The sequence below is a fragment of the Palaemon carinicauda genome, chromosome 10 (assembly GCF_036898095.1).
Source record: "Palaemon carinicauda isolate YSFRI2023 chromosome 10, ASM3689809v2, whole genome shotgun sequence".
NCBI classification, from domain to species: domain Eukaryota; kingdom Metazoa; phylum Arthropoda; class Malacostraca; order Decapoda; family Palaemonidae; genus Palaemon; species Palaemon carinicauda.
In genome coordinates this window covers 140283846-140300134 of record NC_090734.1, presented here as the reverse complement: position 1 = coordinate 140300134, position 16289 = coordinate 140283846, and the positions used below count along the sequence as shown (strand labels likewise).

General features: G+C 47.1%; 1 protein-coding gene across 1 annotated transcript in view; it reads right to left on the bottom strand.

Moving 5' to 3' along the window:
• Positions 1-16289, bottom strand: part of Rbm13 (RNA-binding motif protein 13) — a 45457-nt gene that overhangs the window by 29130 nt on the left and 38 nt on the right. Inside the window, exons 1-3 of the mRNA XM_068381434.1 lie at positions 16178-16289; positions 1992-2038; positions 1461-1604 (exon numbers count right to left, since the gene is read on the bottom strand). The exon at positions 16178-16289 is cut by the window's right edge and continues 38 nt beyond it. Of these exons, the coding sequence (XP_068237535.1) occupies positions 1461-1604; positions 1992-2038; positions 16178-16192 (206 nt within the window). The 5' untranslated portion in view covers positions 16193-16289. The remainder of the gene's footprint in view (positions 1-1460; positions 1605-1991; positions 2039-16177) is intronic.

Below are 16289 nucleotides of genomic sequence, written 5' to 3'. Positions count from 1 at the left end.
ACTTAGGTCTACGGGTTGGAATGAATGCACAAAGCTTATGAGCACAGAAAACTCCCAATGAGGTGAGGTCTATATCCTTCAGTCGAAAGAATATTCTATACTCAAGGCTGAGCAGTAGCCTTTGACAGCTTGAAATGTGTCTGGAAGAGGCGTGTTTGGAAGTCCATTTGGGAAAAGGGGCGTCGTCTCTTGAGGAACATATTGGAGGAGGAGACAAGTAGGATCGCCTGCTAGTGGCTTCCCTACGATCCCCCTCCAAAGAGGAAGGATCTCACAAAAGTTGAGGAAAAACCTTGCACAAGGGCTCAGAGAGCTCTGAAGGAGGAAACCTTCTTGAAGGGTGAGGGTTAGGCACTCGCTTATCCATCCTCTGAACAGGAGAAGGATGCTTGGGAAAGACACTGAAAATAAGTCTCTTACAAAAGGCTCTGAAAGGGCTGAAGAGACGAGGGAAGACTTTCTTGAAGACACCTGAGGGGCGACGTCCACTGCGGCAGGAACCTTCTGCTGGTTCCTTGCTGCCATTGCCTGCTGCAGCTTCCCCTGCAAAGCGGAACCTTCAATACCTAAAGAAGGACACAGCAACAGGAAAAAAGGAGGCTCCCCCTGAGGAGGAGGCACCACCATTTCTCTATGGGAAATAGAAGGGCCCTTCTGTCTTTGGCCTTGCCATAATGTTAAAAGACCTCCACTTTTACTCAATTAGCCCCTAGAGGAGACCAATGGATAATATTACAAAGGAAGAGTACCAGGGGGTCAACGATGTAAGTCAGGCCTTCTTGAACTCCAAAGAATACCCTGAAGAATCCCTTTTCGACTTAGTCTTTCTCCTCCTAACACACCTCTGCAACTGGAGGGATGGACAGTCCCGACACTCGTCACATGGTGAAGCCTGTGAACATGCATATCCTCTGCATGAAGGGCATGTCCAATTAGGATCAAAATCTAATGCACTCATAAAAGTGCCGCATCACAAAAAACAACATAAACATGCTGGAAAAAAGAGAAAGAAATTATTAGTTTCAATTATTCTCCGTCAGAGAGAACGTCCATTCCCAGTGACGGCTGATATCTAAGTTAGTTGTCAGTGAGCAAGCAGAAGGGGGGCCGCTTGCCTCCCTCCTACTAGTCACTCGTTAACGCATCATTATAAGTTTTTAATTACCTTATTCCCCGCTTCACTGTTATCACTCTACTATGTAAAAGATGATGATTTGTATTTGGTTAGGAACATAGTTATTTGTGGTGATTAACCTGACCACCATATTAGTGCAGACAAAGAATAGCCTTTTTCACTGCAACCAAAGTCTCATTTCATGTAAAGTTACATAACAATAATAATGGTTTGAACATAACCACAGTTTGTATTTATGAGCTAATACAATTTTCTATAAACACAAGACCTACATACGGATAAGACTAAGAAAGTAAAAATCCCAAAAAGATTAATTCATACTTGCCTTTCTGCTGTTCTCATATACAGGTATATTATACCCTTCTCTTCTCTAATAGTTGCATATTGTGTATTGGCTAAGGGGCAAGAACTGCGACTGCACAAGCCAGTTAAATTATATTCATTTCGACAAAATCTCTGACTCTTTGCTCTGGAAAAATAAAATTATACAAATCAATTAATTCAGCATTAAATTATCTTATGAGCTGACAAGAAAAATATATTCATGACTATAGTATAAACACAATTGCTAAAAAAATCTGACAATAAACAAACTCAATTTGGAAAAAACTGATTCTGTATAGTGTATGTGCAAAGTAATTCTACACAATCTATATATGCCTACAGGCTAAGTTCAGATTACGGTACTAATTAAAACATGAAAACTTCCAAATTTAGCAATACTGTACTGTTCTTTTTACAAAAACATCTAAAGATGACAACTTCTGACTTTTATAAAACCATTATTTCATAAGTACTGTACAGTAATGTAAATCTTTTGAAAAAATATTTAAAAATACTTTGAAATAAAACTTACTGTATTTTAAAAGAACAAAATGTTTTGTTTATAATGCTCCATGTGATCTGAAAAAGAAAAAGATGATTAGGTAACACTTATAATGGTATGTTATTATAATCACTTAAAACAACAGAAATGTACGTAAATTTACACACTATGGAAAGTCAGCAAAAAATTTGCACAGCAATGTACTATAATAACATTTATCTGCCACATTATCGTCAATAGCATCTAAAAATTCTTAAGCTTAACTCAAAATTAATATTCACTAAATAATCAATGGAAAGGTAATTCTACCGACCATCCTGCTCACGCACTCAGTCAGTGAGATCTCTCACTTTTGATTGCAGGCGGGATTTCTTGCAGGATAGGTGATGGTGGTGGGATAAGTATGAGTAAAAGACTAAGGTTTGTACAGTTAGGAAAAACACAAATTACTTCCAAATTGGTAATTTGTTCCTACACAAATACAAACCCCTCATAGTTTACTTTGGAGAATCACCCTTAGGTGGGTGAAAGTTTAAATTCCAACTGGCTGGAAAATTGACTTGGGGTAAAACTCTGAGCTCGATAGAGTACCCAGACAACCTAATGGACTCCCTCAGACTGTTAGTGCTGTAGACTTTTACAGCCTGGCCAATCATGGTGAATGAGTGGAAACAAGCACTTTGACTTGACCAGGTAAGAGTAAAGAGTGATACTTCACACATCTATTATTAAACCTAGACATTGCCCAACTCCCCCACAGAGGGAGAGTGGGGACATAACAAAACATATAAAATATTTCATACTACACAAGTAAAATCAGTTCTTACCTGCAGCCAGAGGTAGGCCAGCTTGCAGAGTTTAGCAGATGCTGTGCCCCAAGAGAGGGGAAGATGAAGTATGAAAAAGCCAGTATTTCTATCCATTCTTCTCAGACTAACAGCAGGTAACATACAACCCTAACCGATTGATACTAGTTCCATAAGGGAGCTGAAGTTGCTAAAGCACTTGTTGAGCGGCCACCATATGTCCCCAAGTAAATGTATCTAGGTTCCTGTGGGTTACTTCTTGCAGGTAATGGGTGGTGAAGGTAGTTTGCCTACGCCAAACGCATGCTTGCTACACCTGCACCAAAGAGAAGTTCCTTTGTAATGCTAGGGACATACCTATAGTGAAGAACTCTGGATTTTCTACACTGTTGTGAAGAGTGAAAATCTAGGGCATGATCGATGACCTGCAGAATCTAAGAGAAGACCGTGTTTTTTGTGATTCTCCTCTTAACCCTGCTGTCAACACAAGCAGGTGCTTGATTTGTGGGCGAGCTCTTGTTGTGAGCTTAAGATAGCACCTCAATGCTCTCACAGTACATACTGTAGTAGCAACTGATCAGGATTGTCTGTTACATTCTGAACTTGAAATCTGGAAGGTCCTGAACCTAAAGTCTGCTATAGCTGGATTCTAAGTCTTGGCAATAGACTTGGACGCGAAGCCGAGTGTTACTTGGCCCCCTCCTCTTGAATGGGCAATGTTGTAAGATAGACCATGCAACTAGCTGAACCTCTTGGTAGAGGCAAGGCAGAGAAAGAAAAATGTCTCGAGGGTCAACTCTCGATCTGATGCTTGACTCAAAGGTTCGTAAGGAGTTTCAGGGAGTGTAGCGCTTTCACTATGTTTCAGGGAGGTAGTCTAACTTACGACTAGGGGCATGAAAGGTCAAAACTCGGTATGAGTAAATCAAAGACAATTTCATTGAGTAGAAAATGTAAACTCCATTCAATCCAAAGACAAGGCACATGACTGAGCAGTAGCCTTTCACAGCCCAGACAGAACATAGTTTTTCCTCCTTGAGGTATAACGAAAACTCTTGCTTTCAAGAAGATAGTAGCATCGAGTGGAGAGTTACCAACCACAAAAGATAGTGCACTTTGCCTGGTAGACAGCGATAGATGACTTAATGAGGCACCCAAACGTTTTGCCACTACGTGCAAAAACCCTCTATGTGAGAGGAGATGCTGGATAACCTCCAGGGGAAAACCCAGCACTACGCCGTCTCTGAAACAGCAGCACCACTCACACCTGCGAAAAATAAACAAAAACTAAAAGAATAAATTAGTCAAAGGCCAGTCAAAAAATGGTTGGACGGTAGAGAGACGAACGTCTACTCTCCTCCGAGCCAAAAGTAAATGTAACGATAGAACACAAGTGTGTGTGAGCATGGTACCCAGTACTATCCCCTGCTAACTAGCAGTGGAGTACTTACACCTAGCTAAAAGTCTTATGGCTAGTCTTTCAGCTTTGCCGAAAGTATATTCCATAATAAAGAGCGAAAGGGTAGGTACAGTATTTAGTGTTGAAACAAAGAAAGAGTTAACTTTGCGGGCGAGCCTGGCACACGTGTGGCAGAGAGCACACTTCTAATCCATGACTAGGGTTAGGCAGGTCACAAGCCAAAGTATCGAAAACTGGCACGCGGGAGATTCAAGTCGCCTTGCATGCGACCTAAAAAAGAACGCACACACACCAGTGGGAAGAGCAAGGCAGGGGGCGGATTGGCTGAGAACACACGCTGCCATCTCTCGCGAACATCAGATTAGGCGTTGCCCCGAAGGGTCATATGCTCAAGGCAGAAGCCCGGAGGGTTTCGCACTCAAGAGACTCATTGTGTATGGAAAGCACGGTGATGAGGAGCTGTGACTTGGGCGAGTCAGTGGCCACGATCACCAGGTTGCTACGAAGAGCCTAACCATAAATAGCTAGAGTAAGAAGCCAAGGGTTCATGAACTCACGAGGACCTTGAGAAGGTGACCGCTCAAGTAAGGCCATCCTCTTGAGCTGGCGAGAGAATTGACTCTCCCCGTAGGTTGCAGGATCACAAGAATCCTCCCGCTGAGCGAACTCAGTGGGCACACTTACCATGGGGGTTGAACACGCTAGCGTGCAATTTCTCATGTGGGCGAGGAATTGGGGGGGAAGAATCCACCGGGGGCATGAGACCGACTAAAAGGGACCCCTTCATTGGCTCAGCGCAGAAGGTCATGACCAACCCTTGTGGAAATAGCTGTGCGCTCCTGCAATGCACCAACCTTCAACACCTCCACAAGCCATTCCTTAGCGGGGGGAACTCAAAAGCCACAAATGATGCAAAACATCAAGGGAGTGACACCACCCAAGGGTGGAGGGCGTCGCCGTTTTGCTAAAGGAAGTGATGAGCTCTTCTAGGCACGAAGGTTCTTCCTTCGCCTACCATACTGCTCCCACTATAGTCTACTGCTCCCACTATACTCTATTTTTTATAGCGGTGCATATTTGCACTGAGTCACAGGGGTGCCCTTTTAGCTCGGAAAGGTTCCTGATACCTGATTGGTCGGAAGTATTTTTGTCCGAACACCTTCATTATTCTCGAATGATTACCAAGTAATGTGAATCGAAACTTATTCATTAACCTATATTTCTCCATCATATATATGTTTTGTCAATAAACAATGTTAAAGAATAAATATATTATAAAGAATCGTTTTAGTAAGTCTAAATTTAATAACACAATCCGCCGAAGTCAACGACAACAGCTTGTTTTCGGATGCACGCTTTGTAATTTTGTAATTCTTCACATATTTTAACACAAATTGGGATAAATTACACTCAGCATAAGTTAAACATGACAAATTCGAAGATAATTTGTATTTTTCCTAACCATACAAACCTTAGCTATTTACAAAGGGTTACCTTTTAGCGCAGCTGAAATGGCGAGCCATTAGAATTTAACGAGGGTGTATTAACCCCGCGCTAGTTAGCGGGGGGGTAGGGGAGTGGTAGCTACCTACTCCTCCTCCCCTCACACACAGGTGAATGCTCACTTTCACTTAGAGGTAGGACTTGTCTTGGGGGACAGGGCTGGCGGGCAAATATGTGTAAATAGCTAAGGTTTGTATGGTTAGGAAAAATACAAATTATCTTCGAATTTGTCATTTGTTCCGTAACCGAAATACAAACCACGCTATTTACAAAGGGTGACTTACCCCTCAGGTAGGGTGGAAAGTCCCCAGCCATACTGGCTTTGGCTTTACCAGGGGACTCAGAATCCGAGTGAGTCGCACTCGAGAAAAGGAGTCCCTGCACCTCACAAGTTCCTTGCTCCGCAAGGAACCATGTGGCCTACGTAAGCTTGTGTGTGAAGGAAGAAGTGTGACCAGTCCTAGGCAGTTGACCTGGAGTTCCAGAAGGAACTCTGGGTTAGGACGTTCCCAATACCACCTCATCAGGGTATGGGGGACGCGACAGTATTGACTCAATACTCGGAACACAAGGAAGCATGGTTTACCTGCAGAGGTTCGAGGTCAGCTATGCAGAGACCAGGATGCTGCTTCCCCGTAGAGGGGATGATGAAGAAAGAAGTAAGGGCCAGACATACTTCTTTCGTTCATGCAGACTAAAACCTGATAACAATGCCCTCAACCTTCTGCTACCTGTCCAAAAGGGAGCCTGAGGTTAGACCAGCTGTTGTGTAGCCACCACAGAGCGATAGAAAACGTATCGAGACTCCTGTGGGTCACGCCCTGCAGGAAGCGGGCTGCGAAGGTCATTAGACGCTTCCAGACTCCAGCTTGTAGCACCTGCGTCACAGAGTAGTATTACTCGAAGGCGAGGGACGTTGCGATGTATCCAACATCGTGCTGTAGGGCGACGTGACGGGGGAGGGTCTGGAGACAGGTCGAGATGAATGTCCTTGAGTCCGGGCTGAAGAGGTATACTGGTGACTCTCCCCCATGTCCTCCTTGTGCTCCCAAATCGGCTGCAACTGAGGACAAACTGCAGCTGTTCCCCGCGCTAACCTCTCGATTCCTTTACTGGCAAGAAAGAGAAGGTCTTGGGACATCAGATACAGAATGGAGACTCGAAATCTTGAATGAATCGGACCGAAGGGCCGGGACCCCCAGATTCTGAGTCTAGCCAACAACTCAGGAGCGAGCCTGAATGTTGCCTTCCCCTCTTCCTTAGAAAGGGGGGAGTCGTAAGAGACCAAGAAGATTGCTTACACACTGGCCGTGGCCAGAGTGAGCAGGAGACCCAAGGCGGAATACAATCCGAGGCCTGTCGTAAAGGGTCTTGAGAAGATCTCTTAAAGGACTAAAAGTCCGAGCCATGCTCCAAGTTGGAGGTCTTCCTCCGACTAGGGCAGGGACGATCGTAGCTTCGCATGAGCGAGGATAGATCCAGCGGGCAGGAAAAAGTTATTCCTTTAAGCCTGAAGGTCAGGGAAAGGCTGAGCGACAGGCTTCATTGCCGAGAGCGGAAAGGAGTTTCCTCCCGCCGAAAGGCAATAAGACCATTATTGCTGGAGAAGAGGCCACAAGGGAAGAGGTATATCTCCCATGGCACCAACCACCTTAGACTCTTCACTTTGCCTGGGAGACCCCTGTGGATGACTATCGCAGATGACGCGACCTCCGTACCGCGACTGTAGCGGGTTGTCTCCTCTTGAGGAGGAGGAGTAGTGTCTCCAGGCATGAAGCCGAAGCGACGCCCTGGTTCGAGAGAGATGTCGCAGTGTGGTTGCTTGAGTAGTCTGCGCCGTGGGAGAAGCTCTCCCGGGAGTTCCATCAGGGGAAGCAGAGGGTCCAGAAACCGTTCTGCGCATAGTCCCAGTGGAGCTCTCCCATTGAAAGGTTGACAGACAACCTGGTCTTGTTGAGACCCATTGTCCACAGACAAAAAGGAGGGAAGACTCAGGCGTCGAAGTTGTCCCACCATCACTGGAATGCATCTTGCCAGAGTCTCGGGGTCTGAGACTGGGGGGAAGAATAGCGGAAGCTTGAGGTTCCAAGCTGTCGCGATCAGGTCCCCCAGACCAGTACTTGCTGGTTACCCAAGGTCAAAGACCCCCAGGTACACTCTCTCTACGAGGCTCTGCTCGGATAGTCTGAGAGAACATTCCCCTGCCTGGAATGAGAGAGCCGATGGTGGTATTGAGAGAATCTCAATCATCCCGGTATCTCTACTGCAAGATGTGAAGGTGTGAAAATGCGTCCCCTGCTGGTTAGAATACGCCAGAATCATGAAGTCGACGCGCACGGGGTGACTCGGCAGGAGCTGTAGGATCTGTAGAGGGGTCAGACTAAGGCCCCTAAGCCTGCCTGAATGATGGAGAGGTATCCTTCAGGTCTTGACCATAGGCCTGGACCGGAACATGCCCCCCCCCCCCTTTCCTTTGACGAGTCCGAGAACCGCATCAAGAATGTGGGGAAAGGATGAGAATATCCACTACCATCAAGAGGCTCCATAGGTCAACACCCATTGCAGGTCTAATAGTTCCGCTGGTCCCATAGGGGCCAGGAAGTCCGGTTAAACATTGCCTGAAGCCACCGGAACTTGGATCGCCCCACATGGAACTTATCCTGAGGCGACCGTTCGGACTATAGACGGGTCAATGAGGAAAGGAGAACTAGGAAACGTTCCAAGGTAGGGCTGAAAGCTCTGCTTGACTGAGAACAGGTACTGCGACTCTCCTCAGTCTTGCCACAGTCAACCGAAAGGAAGGCTCGGAGGATGTGGTAACAGAATCTGGCGTCCCCAGGTGGTCACCCATCCAAGTACCGACGTTGCTTAACCTCGCTGGACGGACGAGAAGCGGGGTTTCCAACGTGGTAAGGCCGTTGACTCAATATCATGGCCAGATACTCCAGATGTTAAGGCAGAGGAAGAGAAGGCTCCAAGCAAAATACCATGAGCCCACACCCATGGTAAGCATCCGGAAGCTTGTCCCGGCGCTGAAGAAGGTCGAACCCGAGCCTACCGGAGTTGACCAGCCCTCCAAACAGCAGAGGAGGCGGAAGCCTGCACCTGAGCGGCCAAGAGGAAGGCAGGGAGAGTTCTCTGGGGAAACAAACCTGCTATGCCACGGCGGGATAGCCACACTGCATCATAAGCAGGAATACTTGCAGTCTAGGCTGAATTCGACGAGCACCCTGGAAGATGGATGGAATGGAAACTGAAAGTACCCGTCCTTCCGATCCAGGGTTTAAGGAGTCCTGTCGCCTCGTTACCAGTCTGATCGATTCTGCTGGTCTACGCTGGCCGAAGTTTGTTCGACAAACTTGATCAGGGCTGAGAGGTCGACTACGGACATCCCCTCTCAGATCCTTCCTTACAAGAAAGGATCGACTGAGGGGGCCGGGGGTGAAGCCGTCGATGATCCTAAGGAAGACCTTCGCCTAAGGTATGGATCATTCTGCCCAACCGGGCAACTCTGCTGACGCTATGGCATAGAGGTTCAGAGACACTGAATTCGCTGACAGAGACGGCAGGCGCGATATCCTTGGCTAATCACAGAGATTGTGCGTGAATGGGCATCGGAAAGCTGTCATTCGGATGAGTAACCTTAAGCATCCTCCCAGCGAAAAACCTGCAATCCTAGAGTTCGTGAACTCCTTTTAGGACTATGCCCCCCCGGGAGAGTCTCCCGTGCCATCTGTTCCTGACAGGAGGAAACTGCAATTGGACACCTTGTCCCAGTTGTCGTAGCCGATAACTTAGGCCGACGTGGTTGAAAGAAAAGGGCGCTGGAGCCCTGCAGAGTCTGGAAGAAAGCGCCTTGGAGGAGTGAAACCGGAAGTCGATTTCCTCCGCACAGCAGCTGTCTAAGTCTCTGTCCTTGGGCACAAACAAACTCTTCTCAAGGATGGAAGGGTGTCTAAGGTCGTCGATCTCCACAGATGAGACACCCGAAGGAAGCCCTCATTCAGCGCGTCCAGATGGTACAACATCGAGCTTGCCCGCAAGTTAGATACTTAACGACGAAAGGCCAAGGTGCCTGAGCTCGAGAGGAGGAAAGTACCCCTGATCTTCCTGTAGCTTCCTTGAACCAAACCTCGGGCCGTAACCGAGGAGGGAAAGAACCTGGTAAGCTCCCAGAGGATGGGGTAAGCAGTCAGCCCTTGTCCGATGGAGAAATCTCGAACGGAAAGCCCCCCCCCCCCGCTAAAAATCCTTCCAGGGAATGACGGGGAAGGGCTAACCCAGGTTCAGGAAAGAGGAGTGTTGCTCAGATCTCCCTTAAGTTTCTCCTATTCTTGCAAGTGCCATGCTCTGCGTTTACGGGGTGAGGCCGTGTTCTGGAAATACGCTCCAGAAGAACTCGCCAGGCTGGCCATGCTGCGAAAACCCCATTGGGAATCATGGTCGCAATCGCCCTGGAGCTCGCGCGACGGTAATTCAAAGATTTTCGCGTGGGCGAACGTGGAAGCGCCCATGCGCGGTAACGCAAACGAAGGTGAGCGAAGGAGCGCAGAAGGAGGGCGAGCGTGGTAGGAAGGGCGAGAGCTGGTGGTCGGCGAGCGATAACCCATAGACGAGCAATGGATACTGCAAGAAATAAGCCGACGTTTGTGCGAAGAAACACTGTAGGTTCGCGCGACGGAACACCATCCGTCCGCGTGATGGAAAAACCGTTGGTTCGCGCGTGGGCAAACATTGGAGAGCATGGGCGCGGATGCGCATGAGCATAGACGTGCAGGCACGTGGGCGTGTGGGCGCGCAGGAGAATGGTCGCGCGGGCGCACAGGCAAGCGGTCGCGCGGGCGCACAGGCGAACGGTCGTGAGGGTGGGCAGGTGGATGAGAGCGAGTCCGAGGTGGCAAACGCAAGCGTTAGCGCGATGGCGAGGAAACGCGCTGCCGCGTGGGCGAGGAAGACCGCTGGCGATATGGATCAACAAGCGATCGGTGGTGAGCTGGTGAGCGCTAACGCGCAGGTTGGCGATGGCGCGTTGTGTTATGCCGACGCGATGGTCGAGCAGCATGCGCAGGTGAGCGATCGTGCGTTGGCGAGCAGTATGCGAAGGTGAGCGATCGCGAGCAGCATGTGCAGGAGGGCGATCGCGCGATGATGATTAGCATGCGCCGGGTCGCGCGATGGTGATCAGCATGCGCAGGGTCGCGCGATGGTGATCAGCATGCCAGGGTCGCGCGATGGCGATCAGCATGCGCAGGTGGGCGGTCGCGCGATGGCAAGCAGCATCTGCAGGTGGGCGATCGCGCGATGGCGAACAACATCCGCAGTTGAGGGTCGCGATGGCGATCAGCATGCGCAGGGTCGCGCGATGGCGATCAGCATGCGCAGGGTCGCGCGATGGCGATCAGCATGCGCAGGGTCGCGCGATGGCGATCAGCATCCGCAGTTGAGGGTCGCGCGATGGCGATCAGCATCCGCAGTTGAGGGTCGCGCGATGGCGATCAGCATCCGCAGTTGAGGGTCGCGCGATGGCGATCAGCATCCGCAGTTGAGGGTCGCGCGATGGCGATCAGCATCCGCAGTTGAGGGTCGCGCGATGGCGATCAGCATCCGCAGTTGAGGGTCGCGCGATGGCGATCAGCATCCGCAGTTGAGGGTCGCGCGATGGCGATCAGCATCCGCAGTTGAGGGTCGCGCGATGGCGATCAGCATCCGCAGTTGAGGGTCGCGCGATGGCGATCAGCATCCGCAGTTGAGGGTCGCGCGATGGCGATCAGCATCCGCAGTTGAGGGTCGCGCGATGGCGATCAGCATCCGCAGTTGAGGGTCGCGCGATGGCGATCAGCATCCGCAGTTGAGGGTCGCGCGATGGCGATCAGCATCCGCAGTTGAGGGTCGCGCGATGGCGATCAGCATGCGCAGGTGAGCTAGTAGCTGGCGAACCATGTTCCTTCAGAAGTGTTGGAGAACGTTGGCGTGCCGGCTGTAACACACGCGGGCGATCCGGAGATCGCCGAGAGACAGGTGATCGCTGGCGAGGTGATGATCGCTGGCGAGCTGATGATCGCTGACCAGCAGAAGGCTACGCGTGGAAGCCTGCGCATAGAAGAAGAGTCCTTGACCCCGACCTGAACCGAAGTTCTAGATCGCGAGGGCGAACGTGGGCGCACAGGGCGCGTAACAGGAACCAACAGGAACAGCAGGGATGATCATCTTGAAAGCGCTGACGAACAGGAGAGCGCTGATGAGCAGAAGAGACCACAGCAGAAGGGCGCGCAGGGAAACCCTGACACGCAAGGGAAGAAACCCCCGTGGGGGCAACCCTTTGCCCCGAAGGGATCGTTGTCCGCCGGGAGACTGATGTCCGTCGGAAGATTGCTGTCCGTCGGGAAGACCGTTGTCCGTCGGGAAGACCGTTGCCCGTCGGAAGACGAGATCAGACTGCTGTCCATCTGCACCAAGGCGGAAGATCGAGAAAAAGGAGTTGTAGGCTGCAAACGGAGATCCAAAAAGGCGCCTCAAGCACCCTTACAGGGAGATGAAAGGCCCTTACGACGAGGGAGGCCAACAGCAACAGCAACAGAAGAAACCTCCGAAGAGGAGTCTCTATGAGTGTACTCTCTCGCGAACGAAAGAGAAACACTTCGTAGAAGAGACTGGTCAGCCAGTGATCTAAAAGGAGCAATCCTCCGAAGAGGAGCTCCTGCAGTTGCCCAGCCCCTTGAGCGAAACTGCAGGTGCGACCGCTCAGCACCAAGAGCATAGTCGCACGAAAAAAAGGCAAGAGAAGAACCCCCCAATAGGGGAAAAACTCAAGCCTGGACAGGAAAAAACTTCCCTCGGAAGGAAAGTTACCCGCCCAAGGAGGCAAGCCTCCTGAGAGTTCTAAAATGAACTGGAGAGCTGTCAATCGTCACGGGAGTACTTCCAGTAGGAGACACGCCCCTGACGAAAATACAAGGGGGGAGGCAGCAACAGACGAATCCCCAGGACTCAACCAGACAGCTCACACCGTTGCCATATTACAGAAAACGAACTAGATCGGTAACTGTAAAAAAATAAAACAAATAATATTAGTACACATTCATTCCCCCGGGAAGGCTCCGAAGAGGAATCCCGAGGGAAAGGAACAAGAATTACACAACAGGCACGTGCCCTCACAACCACTAACACTCACGGAAGGAGAGCTGTAACCAAAACAGAATTATAACAATTATAATTATGTAACTATGTAATTATGTAATTTAAAAATGAATGAACACTAAAGAAAGAACGAAAACCCCGAAAGGAATCGTTCTACAAGCTGAAAAACAAAAAACAACTACAATTAGATTCATAACTAATTGAGACAAACGTACGGCGTAGCAACCCCCCACACGGAAAGGAATCTACAAGGGCGTAGTAACACGTAGTAAAAGGGTGAACGACCTCAAGAGAGAGAGAGAGAAAGACATAAGTCGAACTTGATCGCCACCCATAAAATTACGCCGTGGTGGCCTAACTGCCGAGGACTCCACGTAGATATCGTACACTAAACACACAAATCTGAAAAGGAAACTTACTTATTTCTATACTCAAATATATATACAAACATGAAAACATGTTTACATATATATTGAGTAAATGAAAAGTAAGCGATTAAGTAAAGACAAAACAAACAATGGCTGCCAAGAGAGGACCAAGACAGAGACGTCTGTCACAGTCCGAGCCAAAAGTGAAAGTGAGCATTCACCTGTGTGTGAGGGGGAGGAGGGGTAGCTAGCTACCACTCCCCTACCCCCCCCGCTAACTAGCGCGGGGGTAATACACCCTCGTTAAATTCTAATGGCTCGCCATTTCAGCTGCACTAAAAGGTAACCCTTTGTAAATAGCGTGGTTTGTATTTCGGTTACGGAACAAATGTTATTATAAACTTTCTTTGAATACCAGAACTTACCAAAAACATGGAATTAATAAAACCCGATATTTGTGAAAACTTATGGGGAGGTGAAAGAACAGCCTGTAGCGGCCTGGCGGAAAAACGATCCCTTCTGACTCGTAGATGCAGTTTGTTTTTTCTTTCGTAATATAGTTCGGCCTATTCCTTTCAGTTTAATCATTGCTCTTTGTATTATTTTGCTTCGTATTTTCCCACATTCCTGTTCCTCACCTAATATCTATCTATTTTCCCCGATATCCCTTCTTTCATATAGGCCTATGTGATATCCGCACTACGATTCCTTATGTTTTGTACCTTACGTCAGTAAGTATGTAAATAATAACAACATAAATTTTATGCTGTGTAGCAAGTATAACCTATTCTGTAAACCTGATATTAAACATAGTATTTTTTTATTCCCGCCTCTTCACTATTTTAATGAGACTAGCACGCGCTTCCCTTCAAGCCATCACTTTCGACAGAGGATAAGAAATAAGGAACCGTAGTGGGGATATCCCATATAGGCTATGAAAGTAGGGATATCGGGGAAAATAGATAGATATTAGGTGAGGAACAGGAATGTGGGAAAATACTAAGAGAGACAATGCAAGACTATTTAAACTGAAAGGAATAGGCCGAACTATATTACGAAAAAAAAAATAAAAAAAAACTACGTCTACGAGCCAGAAGGGATCGTTTTCCCGCCAGGCCGCTATAGGCTGTTCTTTTACCTCCCCATAAGTTTTCACAAATATCAGGTTTTATTAATTCCATGTTTTTGGTAAATTCTGGTATTCAAAGAAAGTTTATAATAACATGTTTAACTTATGCTGAGTGTAATTTATCCCAATTTGTGTTAAAATATGTGAAAAATTACAAAATTACAAAGCGTGCAACCGAAAACAAGCTGCTGTCGTTGACTTCGGCGGATCGTGTTATTAAATTTAGATTTACCAAGACGATTCTTTATAATATATTTATTCTTTAACATTGTTTATTGACAAAACATATATATGATGGAGAAATATAGGTTAATAAATAAGTTTCGATTCACATTACTTGGTAATCATTCGAGAATAATGAAGGTGTTCGGACAAAAATACTTCCGACCAATCAGGTATCAGGAACCTTTCCGAGCTAAAAGGGCACCCCTGTGACTCAGTGCAAATATGCACCGCTATAAAAAATAGACTATAGGAGGAAGACCACTCCCAACACTGATTGCATGGAGAAGCCTATGTAAGAGTTTTGTCTTCACCAAGACAAAGGTGATGAGGATTCGCCTCCATGGCAGACATAAATGTGCCGCTTGCTGTGTCATGAGAAACCAACATTGTAGAAATTCCTCAAGACCAAGCACACATGCAAAAGAAAAGGGAAATTTCAATAAGTTTAAAGACAGGGGTTAACAGGGGAGTGAGATGGCCCATCTTTACTCTACTGACCCAAAAACAAAAGTGAGGGATCTCACTGGATGAGTGTGTGAGCAGGGTGGTCAGTCTATGGCCTGTTACCCTGATAATTAGCAGAAAGTCATTGATACCTTGCATTAAAGTGCCTGGCTAGATTCAAGGTCGCACCGAAACATATATCCATAGTAAAGAACGAAGGGTTTGTATTTGTGTAGGAACAAATATTTCTTTTCATAATCATTATTATTATTACAGACCCAGCTGATACACTAGTTAGAAAAGCAGAATGCTACAAGCCCTAGCTCAAGCCTACGGTAGACTTATTGGCACCTATGCTATTAGTGCTGCAATGATTTATAACAATGAAATGCACTAATACATTCAATCGGCCATCCGTCGACACTGATGTTAGGTAACAAAAATACACTCGACAAGCATTATTATATGTAATATTGGTGCTCTTGGGTAAATGAATGAAAAACATGAGTTTTGTGGTACGACGGCCACGACTTACAAATGACTAAAAATCGTTAAGGAAATTATCATTTTCTATCCGCATGAGGCCCTAACTATTGTTATACAAAGGCTCTAATAATTGTTAGTCTGGTCCGTCAATCTACATACACCCCACTAGTTATCTCCAAATCCGATAAATTAAAAGTTCTTTGATAGTCATTTAAAGAGGATAGTCTTTACTAGGGCCAATACAGACACATGGGCACTAACCTTTTGAGAGTATAAAAGATGTTACTGGTGAGTTTATAAACATTTTGAATGAGAGAATGACAACCTTTTAAACTTCTAAAGACGATTTAAACTAGGAAATGCATCTGAAAAATCGAGTTTCAGGAGGATTCCGGTCGGGAAGTAAACACAAGGTTAAGACTTGTCTTGGGGTAAGCTAAGAACACGGATTCTAAGGGGGAATACTGCTGCTAAGGATAAGTCACAGGTTAAATTATGTCGTCAATCTATTGGTGTTCACGTTTTAGTCCAATAATCCGTTACTTACTGTGCCATAGACTAAATAGATACATAGAAAGACATGCCCAAAACAGACAGAGCTCTTCTATTCCTCATGGCGAATTCTAGTTTCGCTACAAATTAAAGTTTCATATATTACCCTAAAGAAAACATCAGTCTGGTTAAATCATTAAACTTACATCGTCACTCTGCATGGCTGAAATTTATATATTATCCAGAACACATTAAATTTAGTTGCCCACTGTACACAGAATAGCACGTTGACTCGTGTTGGTGTTACGGAGTCGTCCT